At 32.5% G+C, this 13,288-nt stretch overlaps 1 protein-coding gene across 6 annotated transcripts in view; it reads left to right on the forward strand.

Moving 5' to 3' along the window:
* LOC130446293 (probable phospholipid-transporting ATPase IM) overlaps window positions 1–13,288 on the forward strand; it is an 80,740-nt gene that overhangs the window by 45,044 nt on the left and 22,408 nt on the right. For 4 of the 6 annotated variants that reach the window (XM_056782448.1, XM_056782450.1, XM_056782451.1 and 1 more), the window contains exons 2-3: window positions 2,953–3,438; window positions 11,379–11,437. In XM_056782448.1, the coding sequence (XP_056638426.1) occupies window positions 3,390–3,438; window positions 11,379–11,437 (108 nt within the window). In that variant the 5' untranslated portion in view covers window positions 2,953–3,389. Of the gene's footprint in view, window positions 1–2,952; window positions 3,439–5,837; window positions 6,688–11,378; window positions 11,438–13,288 lie in introns of those variants that run through there. The other 2 variants (XM_056782446.1, XM_056782447.1) reach the window with 2 other exon arrangements.

A 13,288-nucleotide genomic window follows, 5' to 3' on the forward strand; every position in this document is an offset into this window, starting at 1 on the left:
GGAACTGTTTTTGTCTGGAGCCCCAATTCTAAATAATTACCCTTTTATAGTAAACGGACAAAGTATCAAATATGATACGTTCACAAAATTCATTTTCTAAAACAGAAAATCAGTTTTCTCGATTTTTCCTTTCCATAATTTCATTCAATATCTATGACATAATCGATATTCGATATTAATTTTTGAGTATCGAATTCGATATTTTTTAATCAACCTGTTTCTTGTTTTTTATGTGGTAACACATACAAAACATGCGGAAATACGACAAATTTAGCGACACATTTGAAAACAAAACATTAATACAAATTCAAGATCACTAAAATCTGGAAATGGAACTAAGGATCCTATATTAGTAGATAGATAGTTAGATATAATTTATAATACTTTATTTAAATAATAAATAGAACTGACGAAAATAAAAAATGCATTAATTTTTTTAACGTTCGAATAATTCTTTTATTTTTGAATACTCAACGCTCTGAAATAAAAATATCGATTAATCGACATATCGATATTCTTTGAATATATCGATACGATATTTATCGATATAATCTTTTGATTTGCCCATCCCTAATGTGAGCTTTTGAAGGTTTTTGTTGATAAATGTTGTTATAACTTTCGTTGGACGTAAAACATTGTGACCAACACATTCACAATTAAATTCCCTTGTCCTGAGAGAAAGAACCAGGTTCAAAGGTTTCCCGCCGATTTTTAAAAAAATTATTGAACAGATGTGATACTATGCCCGTTTAAGGGTTAACAATAAATTACAAATATTCAGTATCAATTATTTTTCACTTCTACCGCCTCAAGCTCGGGAAAAGAGGCCTTATAAGAGGCAAATACTAACGTACGTAGGGTACGTAGAAGTAGTTCAACACAGAAACAATAAAGACGGAGTCGATGATACGGACTGCTGGTTCTGTGGATAGAGAAACATCTTATGAACACGTAGAAGGAAAACCTAATAGAATAGACTTCCAAGCCAACGTCCTTGAAAGGATTCTCCAATCCTGAAACTAGGGCGAGAGCTATCAAGGGGTCTACAAAGACAACTGAAAGGCACGACTTTTCCGTTTTTAATATTAATGTACACAATGAAAGAAAAAGCAAAAGATAATGGAACAAGTTGTATGGATTTACCTTCAGAAGATGTTGAAGGAGTAGAAGGTGTAGACTGTATTGAATGCCCATTCGAAATTTCCAAATTTGTTGACGATAAAGACAATGATCGATATAAAATAATGTGTGAAAGTACATTTTTCTCGTATTATAATAAAAAAATGTCTTCGCGTTTATATTCGAAAGATATTTTTCATTTCAATGCTCTGTATGTCACCTCAATGATAGTAGATGTGTCAGATTCAATATTAAATTCATTCTATCAACTCTGAAGAAAAATTTCGAAATTGTCTTCAATATATCTCATCCGACACGAAACAAACGTCCATCAAGTATTTTATCAAGGTTTTATAAAGGCTAAACAAGTTTTATCACCTGATCTATTTTCAGAATGACCTAATTAAGTTTCTTTTTCTGTCAAAATGCTTTTAACGTTATTACTTAGAAAAAGTGTAAATCACTGACCTTTTATTGTGTTTATACGGGGAATTTCGTAAATATTCGCATACATTTAGAAGTATACTATGTATGTTTGATGAAATCGTGATTCACTGAGACCACCTCCACTCAATTTCTGAGGAAAGTCTCTGAAACTAGTAGCTCTTCTATTCCTCATCCTTACTACTTAGTTACCTTGTCCAGAGCAAACTATTCATTTAAATATTCAGTATTGAGCGGCTAGGAGAGCCCTATCGTTTCCTAGATACAGATCTTCTGATGTGCAAGCTGCAGGTGGATACCACCGAGGAACTTATACGGCCCAACAGTGACAAAGGAGATCGTCAGCGGGACGAACTCTCTTCTGGTTGCTGTAGTTTTACATAGAGGTTCTCTCGTTTTCAAGGCACCCATAATGTCTTTTTTAAGTTCAGGTAAATGCGGAATACATGATGTGAAAAATAGGAAGGTTTTTTGGAAACCCAAGTCCAAGGGGCTTGATCTTTTCCGTGTATGACATATTTGGTGTGTTTGAGGCATTCTGTGATCGAACGTACCGTCTCATTTAACGTTTAATTACCGCAATACAAAGATATTTATCCTATCAGATAGCAAAGCTGCCCTACAAGCAATTGACTGGGAATAAGGCCCCAGGTCTGCAACAATCGAAAAGATTTCTATCCTATTGTACAAAGATGAACTAAGGAGAATTATTGGTATGCTTACTAGACACTGTCCGGTGAACTACCATCTGAAGAACATCGGAGAAACTCCTGAGAGCTCTTGTCGATTCTGTAACGAACCAAAGGAAACCGCCGAACGCCTTCTTTATGAGTGTGAGGCAATCCATAAACAAAAACTACTGTACTTACATTCAAGTTTTTTGAGGCCAGAAGAGGTAAGCCGTATTGCCCCCAGACAGATAGCTCAATTTGCAAAATCGTCGCTACTTGACCGGTGAACAGCCCGAAGTACACAATAGATCATAGGACAAAGTGTTGGCAAGGTAGATTCACATCCTTACGCTCTAGCTCATCTAATCTAATTTACGTGAAGATTGTATAAACTTTTCAGAGAAATGGAACAAGTGTAGCGGCAAAAATAAAGGAAAAACAGCAGCAAAATAAGGGTTTTTTATGGGACATAGAATATTGACGCAAGATTTTTAAAAATTGTCAAGTTTAGTTATGAAAATTGAGTCATTTCAATAAATTTGTTCTATTTAATACCTTTTCTTATTTCATTTATTCGTATGGTTGGGCACGATTGCCAAGTTTACTTGTATAAAAGTATTAATTAGTTTAAAGTGATAAAGAATTGTAATTATCAGTAGTTTATACTAAAAACAACTATTTCTTATCGATTTTTCAAAGTGTTTTTTATTTTTTATAGTGTGGTTCATGGCCGGAATATCTGGTTCGGCAGGCATCCATGCTCGCCTACTGTATTCCCCTTTTGCCCGCCATCGCCGTCGCCGACCGCCATCTTCATCATCACCTCGACGACCGCGCCAATTACCGACCAATTTTTTCAATCACCCATCCTCCTTACCAAATAAATAGTTTAAATAACCGAAAAATTTTATCGAATACGATTTAGGCCCATAATTTTTTCTACCTCTGCAATATTTATATAAAACGTATTTTTTTAATTTTTTTACGATATATTTATATATATTACTAGTTGTAAGAATATTAAAAGTGGCCTTATTTTTCATAATTAATTGTAGAAGTTATTATAATATTATTAAGTGCCCTTATATGTTTGCATTTAAATCTGTCGTTCTCGTTGTACCTGCGCTTGACTTTGCCTAATCCTTATTCCTAAAAATGGTCGGCAGGTCATCATTTAGAAGTAGAAGTAGAACGCATGCTTTAGGTAAGTTTCAATTTTTTCCTCTCTGGTACTATTCAAAACTTTACCACCGATTAATTCCGTAACAAAGTTCGAATTTATTTGCATATTAAGTTCAACAATTTACAACAACCGGCGAGTTTGAGATCTTCATGAAAAGATTCAGAAGCTGCTTTGATTGATTGCTAGTCCGCACTAGGTGTAACCAGGGTTACTATTCAAGTTTTGAGATAAATAAAAACAAATACTTATAATTGGATATGGTTTTATTGTTTTTGAAAATATTCTCCATAAAGATCAATTCATTTTGACATTGTCGAAGCATTTTTTCCATTTTGAATGAGATACCTCCAAAACACGTGATTTGAACGCATCAACCTCTTCTTCAGGTGTAGAAAAACGTTGATCTCGGAAATTAATTTTGATCTGTGGGACTAAGAAGAAATCATTGGGTACCAAATAAGGACTCTATGGCGGATGAGGCATCAATTCGATATTTTGACTGTTCAAAAACATTTTTGTTTGAACTGATGTGTGAGAGCTCTCATTGTCATCGCGGAAAATAATTCGTCATCTATGACAGCACACTACTATTGGTTTAATCCGCTTCGAAACTCATAGAAAACCATCACACGAAAATATTTGTTATTAAATTCCATCTTTTGATCAAGATAAATATTTCAATTATTCGTAAACAACTCAAATAATACTCGTATGACAACACGTTCCGTGTACGTTTACCATTAAAAATGTCAAACTTGATGATGTCAATGTCATATTTGACATATTCACATCAGTGTTGCCAAATCTCAAAACTTAAGTAGCAACCTTCGTATATCCTTATTATGGGTACGTACTGCGTTCCATGAGTTCTTGACCTTATATAGTAAATATAGTGTGTTCGTAAAAATCTTTATACACGCAACAAGTCTCAACAACGTTTCAACTTGCTGCTTCGAACCATTTTTGTATAGTTAGAGATCGCATGACCGCACAGTAAAGTTGCTTTGAAATATTTCTCAAATTTTTGACTGAATAGCTTGATTCCACTATTTCCACCGATTGAAAATTGTGTCACTGTAGACGTACGGAGCTTCTGTAACGGTGACTACTCCAGAAAACACTAAATTAGTGGAAATGAAAAGAAATTACGGCATTTCCAAAATAAATGCTCTGAGGATCCTACATGAGCATTTAAATACGCGTATAACAAAAATTAGTGCAAGGTAGGTGCCTTGAATTCTCAGTGCAGTGCTAAATTGATGGATACAATGCTTTGGGACGAAAAATGACAAGGCAAAATCAGACGAGGTGGGCGTTTGCTTCATGAGAATGTTGTAATTAACACTGCCTCGCTTTCCAAGTCTATAGCACACGAATTTTTGGCTTCACAGAGATTGAACACTCATCAAATATCCCCGACCTGGCCTCGTCGGATTATTTTTTGTAACCAAAGATGAAGGTCGATTTAAGGGGTTAAATATTCAATAGCGACGATGAAACTAAACTGACGGTGTTCGGACATTTTAAAACTCGTAACATTTATCAAAGCCATTTGGGTTAACCTCTATGGTATATTATTAAAACTACTACATCAAAAGAAAATCACGTGTCTATTACAGTGGCTTGATACAGACAGTGTGTACACATGAGAGTGGCCGCCAAATGCGAAAATAATTTATTTTTTATCGTTTCTTGGGTTTAACATGGCGGCCACTTTCATGTAGCCGCGCTGATTCTATCACGCCATGAAATATATCTATAATAAAATAGCGCCACCTATCTAGCACGTTACATAACATGTTCTTAGTTTACAGAAATCCATTTAACAGAACCGTACTTACTTTTGTAAGATTCACCTCTTCCCGAAACTATAATTTGCAAATGTAATCTATATCGAAAACTCTGAAACTTAAATATCGCTCTGTTCTGAGATACAGAGTGTTTGAAAACAATATAAAAATTGATTTTGTTTGTTTCCTCGAGACTATTGTATATTTGAAATATATGAAAGTACATTAAAATTTTTTAAAACGTAGAATTCCATTCATGAATTTTGGATAATCCTTATTTGTTTGTTTTAAACCTTTAGACCATAGCCAATTACAATACCAAAACGTTCTTCTGTTATATTTCAGTCGCACATGTACATGCATATAAATCATATATCTTCAAATGACTTCGTAGATAGTATACACGAAATAAATTTGTGAGATGTAAATTTAATCCACAAAAGTAACATTTCAGTCAAAAATTAATTCACAAATGCAGATTAACAAAATAAAATGTACGTTTGTATTTCACGTATTAACTTATTTTCGCAATTATAATATTGAATATCAACTCCACGGCAGTGCAAGAATCTGGGCTCAAAATAATGATAGCCTTCTACTCCTAGTAACATAATGTACTATCAATCAATATAAATGTAACAGTCAAACAATATCTCGAATTTCAATTTACAATACACGTTTTTATAAAGAAAATTAGCTTGATCCGGCTCTGGGACTTTACAATTATCAGTCTTATAGTATCAGCAGTGGCACCTATCTATGAAGGACCGAATTATAACGTCGATAAAGAAGGCATAGTCAATTTAAAAAATGGAACTTTAAAGATATCTTCAATACCGATATAAAACTATCATTGACTTATGACAAAATAAAACGACCAAAAATTGACATTTGTTCATTGAATGATGATCGAATATGTGGTGGTATGAATTAATATTCCTAAACAAATATCATGCCGTAGTGAAGTGGTAATTTATATTAAAGTTATTATAAGTAACAATTATTTGTAAAGTTTATATATCAATACAAATGATTTTCGGAAATACCTCCTAAAATGGCAATAATTATGCCAATAGTATTACTAAGAAATTGAAATATAAATGCTCTCTTTCCTCCTTTTTGGATGATTTAAATGATAGGAAGCAGATTAAAATGGATTATGAACTTGAGGTATTCGAAGTATATGATGATAGTGACCAACAAACCTCCAAAAGGCATTCGAAACATACAAGAAAAAAGTGCAAGCAGAAACAAAAAGCTGTAGTTTTAGGCCTCGAAAATGCTGACAATGATATAAGTAAATCTAAAAGTAGTGTGGTAGGAAGTGATCGAAGACACTTGAGTCTTAGGGAATCGATTCTAAGTGTATTCACCAAACTTGTTGTATGGAGGGACCAGAGACGGTATCAAACCAGTGTTCCTGATAAAATTGATTCACCGCATTCTTCCAAAGACTTTCGGAAAGGCTATATACCTTGTGGTGAGTTTTCTAACTTTATTAAAAACCTGCTAAAGAATATCCATAAGACTCACAGACCACAAAACCTTTTCAAAAACATATACAATACACTTTACATTTTAACTTTACTATTATATAAAAACAATATATGAACTAAAACTATAAATACAGCAAGTTAATTATGGGTACTTGCAACAGCTTAGCTCAAGTACTTTTGTGATTTTGATAATGTTTTAGAAACCATTACCAATTTATGTCTAAAACTGTTTTATATCCTTCTCTTTGTTTTTATTGTTGTTTTATCACTTTTGTGTTGCTTAGCTTCCTTTTATGTTGCTTTAGGTATATAATTTAGAATATTCAAAATTAAGTAGATAAAAATCTCCATCAATCAAAAGATGCTTTTGGCTAATTCGTAATTGTAATTTTCATTGATGTCATATCCCCTGATGTCCATACATCAGTGACAACTTTTACGGATAGTATTGTTTCATTAGTATCAAATCAAATTATACTATCGAACAAACTGAAAAATATCTCTTCCCTAGCCAAGCCTGATGAGTTGTTTTTTAAATGTTATTTCATATTTTTGTATACTCTTTTTTAAATATCAGACTAGAAATTTCGACTATGTTGCAATTTAGTATGTACCAAGGAGCATTGGTGATAGTTTACAAGATTTCTGTCTCCAGTATATTTATGTTGGATGGGGTTGCAGTTTTCACCATAATTGTACTTCATAGCTTCAGAGAAGTTTGTGGATGGCTTTACAAAACCTTGATATCATAATTTTGGCCCCAACAGATCACATTTTAGATTGATACAAATTTTTATTTTATTTTGGCAGATATGTGGTTTTCCAAGACAGTAGCATAGGTAATGGATCACATTTTATTGTTGCAACAGGTATCTGTTCATTTAACATGGATTCAGTTTTCTTTACAGTATATGAAGTTATTTTAAAGACATTTGGATTTGTTAGTGTATTAACCACTCTAATAGACGCATATGTATTCAATATTGGTTGATCTGCAATTGTTGGCTATATCTGGATTATGATAATCTTTTGCATCTTCAGCACACAATAAATTTTTGACAGGTAGGAAATATGCAATAAATATGAGGTACAAAACAGGTTTGATAAAATACATTCAGGTTTGCCTGCACTAATTGGATGATAGTACATCTTGAAATTAGCCAATGTAATGTAAAATTTTAACAAGAGTTGAACAGAATTTTTTGTGTTTCTGTTGTGATACTATCGAGTCAGATTTAGACAAAGGTCTGTGTAAAGTTAATGAAAAGTCTGATGCTGTATCTCTTGTCTTCCAAGAATTAGTGAAGATATTTGAAGACATCGTGGCAGTTGCTTTCTAAGATATAAGATTTAAAATCAAGTTACTAGTTGAGAATAATGTATTTATCAATTATTATTTAATTTTTTTTTTAGTTGATAGCAAATTAATTTTCCAATAGTTCCTATTTCCTTTTAAAATTTCCTACATTTTTACTTCAGAATACTTCAAATACATTAAATTTAAGATGATAGAAGAAATATACAAATCAAAATAGATTGAAGTCAAGTCATTTGACCGCTTTTTATTATTAGTATTAAGTACATTCGCAATGTTTGATTTATTCTCTCATATGAGGATTATTTGAAAAGTATTTGAAATAGGAAAAAGAAAAAATTGAGGCCATGGGAACTAACAGCAGATTGTAACAATTCACATAAATAAATTATATTGAAACCAGAGTTGTTCTCACATATATCAGCACTTTTAACATGGTACCTAGTTTTAAATAGTGTACAATAATCAAAATATGCAGGTGACAGTTAAATACCTAAATAAAAAGAGTTGACAGTAATGATATAAAGCTCTTGTGATATTACATATTTGTGTAACGAAGCTAGATAGGTTGTTTAATTGGACATTATTCTAATTTATTCTGTGATATTTTCTCTGAACTATGCAAATATTCTGGAACGTTCTTTACCTAGAAATATATTCGAGAGAGGAACTGATAGATGATTTATAAAACAGTCCAAATTTTATGTATAAAACTTTTAATATCTACACTTCTAATTTGAAGCAAATAAAGTGTGTTTTTATTAATGAGAGAGTAATAAAATTATGGAGCATTCATAAGCCATAGGCGTATAACTTCTTTTAATAGATAATTAAAATATTGATTGAAGTTATGCCTCGAGTATTTTCGTATTAAATAACAATATAGATATAATGAATATATGTAATACACTGTTGTTCTGTATAGCTTATACATTGTTGTAGGGAGTTGTTCCGGCTTTACAACCACTCGGCACCTATACCTAGAAGATATTTTGTACAAGACTCTACATCTTATTGTTCTGCTTCCAAAATACATAGACTCCTCCCAAAGGATGATATTTTTTTTGGAGTTCTTTTGTCTCACTTCCCTAGATACTACTACTCCTTCAACATACCCAAGCCTTACAGTTTCATGTCATTTCTGGAAAAGCTGTCTGCTTCTTCATTTCCCGGTGTACCCTGGAGGCCCAGAAACCACTTTAGGTTTACTTTGTTTTTGTTAGATAGTGCTTTTCGAGTTTGTTTACATTTCCACACTAGTTTGGACGTGAACTCGATAGGTTTCAGGACCCTCAAGGCCACTTGGCTATTTGAAAGAATGTATGTGTATTTTTAGTGTTTCTATCCAAACACCCCTGAGCACATTTGTTTATTGCTAGCATCGTTATCTGAAGAATTATAAATGATACTAGAGGTATGGAGAGTTTGCATTTTGGTCCGTCTGTGTACCAGAGAGATACATTTAGAGCTTGCTGAAGATGGGCGGTTGTTAATTATGACTTTGAATGAGGTATCTTTGTCCATCATGCTTATGCATTTGGCCCATTGGTTTTTCATGGCTTTATTAGCTCTAGAATCCTTAGGTGACCTATCAAATTTCCTGGCTTCAGTTTTATAGTCTTGTAAGTAAGTATTTGCTTGTGGGCATCCACCTAAACTAAATGTCTCTTTTTTCACTATGAGGTGAAGAGGAGGCAAGTTCAATAGCGCCTCTATGGCTGTGTGGTAGGGCAGGTTTTCATTGCTCCTGTAAAATCCTTGAATTTTGTTAAGTCTTTTCTAAGCTGTTGTTTGTTTAGTTTTCGATCACCAAATAAGTGCTACATATGTGTTCATGGGTTTAATGACTGTTTGGTATATCTAGACTATCATTTTAGGCTTTAGTCCCCATGCTTTGCCGACAAGCTTGCGACAAGTCCATATAGCAGTGGATTGTTCCAAGTAAGTGTTTTCTACAGTTTGACTCCTAGATATTTTGCTTTATTGGAAAGTATTAACTTAATTCCATTAAGGATAGGTGTGCTTATTTTTGCCTTCCTTCTCCTAGTAAATGGGACTTATGAAGCTTTACTGGGGTTGATCGAAAATTTGTCTTCATTGCCTCAGTTGTATAGCTTATGGTAATAAAAGACCAATAAAAGCTCTAAAAATTGATTTAGCTTAGTTACATTTATGAAAATTTTAAGAAATATTTAGATTATTCGGTATTCATGTTTAAAATGATCCTACTAAGTTTCAGATTAGTAAGTAGGTTTTATTACTCTCTTATTCAATAAATAATTTAATTAAGAATCAATCAAGAAGAAATATATTTACATTGACACGATACCCGAGGGTCGCTTGATATCGAGAAAGACAGCCTGCTGTGCAATATGTAATACATTTTGATGACAAACGTGCACAGCTCTGCTAATTGATTTCTATAAGATCTTGCAATAGTAAATTTATAGTTTGTTATTATTTTTATTGCTTTCAAGTTGAAATTCTAGGAAGAATCTATTTTCCTTTTGGTTTAACAATTAATCATTAACCATATTAGTCAAGATCAGTTGATTGATTTGAGCATTTACATAACTAATATTTTTTCATCTTATTTGATAAATCTCACGTTCCTTTTGATTTTTATCGGGGGCATTTATTTGTTAGATTTCATATAAGTCCTTTTACTCTGTCTGAAATTAGTCAAGAATTCCGTAGAAAGTAAGTAGCAGAAGAGAAAAGGACAAGACCCTTGCATAATATCCAACATCATCATATGCGATATTTTAACCTTGCTAGAAACTTCTTTATGCCAAGCGACCTTAATGTAGAAGGAGAGGAAATAAAATTGTTTATGAACAATTGCAACCAAAAAGAAGATTCATTTAGTGAAAGCTGCTACAAAAAATATTTCCAAAGATCACTTGAATCAACTGACTCACAATTTGATACATAAATTTGAGATCATGTTATTTGATATCAGGATCTTATTTAGAGCACTGAATGCAATAAATTTTATAGGCATGATGTTTGCTTATTGCAAATTTTTGATGGATTCTAAGTAACACGAGAAAATTGCTGTACATGGATTGGGTTAACATAATTAACTTGAAACTGAATAAAACAAACAAAATAATTGGATGCTTATATTTAAAAGTTATAATAAAAAATTGAAATATTTATAAGTTGTTAGAAAGTATCTCCAATTAATGTCAAATATAAACAAATTTTAAATACTGAAAATCAATTATGTGAAAAAATGTCTTATGTTAATTACTAACATATATACAACATATCTAATTGAAACATTTTAATGATTTGTGAATAGAATATATTTCAATTACATTCATAATATTCTCATAATGGAATTCACATTTTCAGATAATCAGAGAAAGATTCATGCAAATGACAGAGTTTTCAACTCTCAATTCCGTTATGCTGTAAGTATATTTTTTGCTTTTCTTATTGTTAACAATATCAGGATACACTGTACAGAATACTGTTACAATGAGACATCAAATTTAAATCTTATTTCTATCAGATTTTTCACCTTTTTTATCTAAGAAAAACAGAGTCATTGGAATAGTATCACAGTATTTTAACATCTTTATTGCCATTTTATATCCTTTTCCTGGATGTACCGTTTTTTATTACATCATTATGGTGAGTCACCTAGACAAATACAATTATAGTCTAATAAACTACAAATGAAATTAATCAGCTACGTTATTAGTACATCAACACATTCACAATAAAACTCCAGTGGCACAACAAGTGTAGTTGAAAGCATTGGTGTTTTATTTCATAATAACCTCTATGCTCCGTAACAGTATCCACTGCTATGCTAAATGTGCAACTTCATTGCACTGAGCTATATGTCTGAAATTTTTAATGTTACATTGTTGGCCTCATATAACTCTTTAACTGTGTCCAAAATTAACCTTGCAAACATGTAGTGGTAGTCATAAAACTGTGATATTGTGTCTCCAACTCACTTCATAGACAACATATTGAATCTAATTGGCATTAACTCTGGTTTAGTTTCAGAATCATCGTATCTTATTCCCTATTCATTTAGACTTTGTTGTATTTCAGCTTGTGACGGTTGTGTCAACCTATACTTTTTCAACATTATGTCCACCATTTACCCTTGTCTCATCCAAATAGTAAATTTTTCTATTTTGTTTGCAAAAATCTACTATTTCACTGAGGTTATTTCTTGTCTTTATATCAATACTTTATTAAAAGGCCTAGCAAAAAATTTGCATTCAATAACTTCTAAAATCATAATGATAATATCTCTCGTAATAACACACCCTAGTAATTGTTACTGGCGCTGAGGATTTGGATGTTTTTATCTACAGATGACCGCTGACTAATTTCATTTTTAGGTAGTTAGATTTTATATACAGAAATTGTTTGTGATTAATTTTATTCTGTACAAAGTTAATGGGTGCATCACTTGGAGTAGGTGAATTAAATCTTGAAGTAATTGGAGCTTAAAGCTCTCATGGCTACTTGGCTATAGGGAAGGGATGATGATTTCTTATTTGCGTTATTTTTTATCTAGATTGAATTGGGCACATTTTTCAATTGCATAAATCTCTGCTTGGTGCGGTGTCCAGCTATTAGAGTGTTCTTTGAGCCCTTACACTCCTATTCCAGTTCTGTATGCTTTTTTAGAGCCGTTCGTTTACCATTTGATGGCATTTCTGTTCATTTCTTGTATGCTATTTTATTACTTTTTTTGTTATTTCATCCTGAGGCGTGTCCCAGGTTTTTGCTTGGTCATTCCATCTCTGAAAATTCTGTTTTCTCTGCTACACTTTCCAGCACTATGTGGAGAGGTGGGAGATTAAGGATATCTTTTAGTGCAGCTGTTGAGCATGATTTCATGACCCCAGTTGCAAATATGCAAGCCAGTCTTTGTACCTTCGAGAGATTGTTCCTTGTGGTATTCAGACTAGCTCTAGTACCCCAAACCATTGCCCAAATGTGATAATTGGTCTCACATTTGCTGTATACATCGATAGTAGGATCTTTGGGTTACAACCCCAATTTCTCCTTGCAAATTTTCTGTTTTCTCCTTTTTCACTGGAGAATTTGGTTGTTTTTATGAACAGATCACCGCTTCTAATTCAATTTTTTTTCTGTTAGAAATTAATGTGTACATCTGTTGGAGTAGGTGAATTAAATCTTGAAGTAATTCATTTAATTCATAAGCTTTTGTCATGCTTAAAAACATGAATTAACTGATCTGTTGTATTCTATAGATTTCTCAGACCCAAAGC

This window comes from Diorhabda sublineata, chromosome 7 (genome assembly GCF_026230105.1).
Source record: "Diorhabda sublineata isolate icDioSubl1.1 chromosome 7, icDioSubl1.1, whole genome shotgun sequence".
Taxonomy (NCBI): domain Eukaryota; kingdom Metazoa; phylum Arthropoda; class Insecta; order Coleoptera; family Chrysomelidae; genus Diorhabda; species Diorhabda sublineata.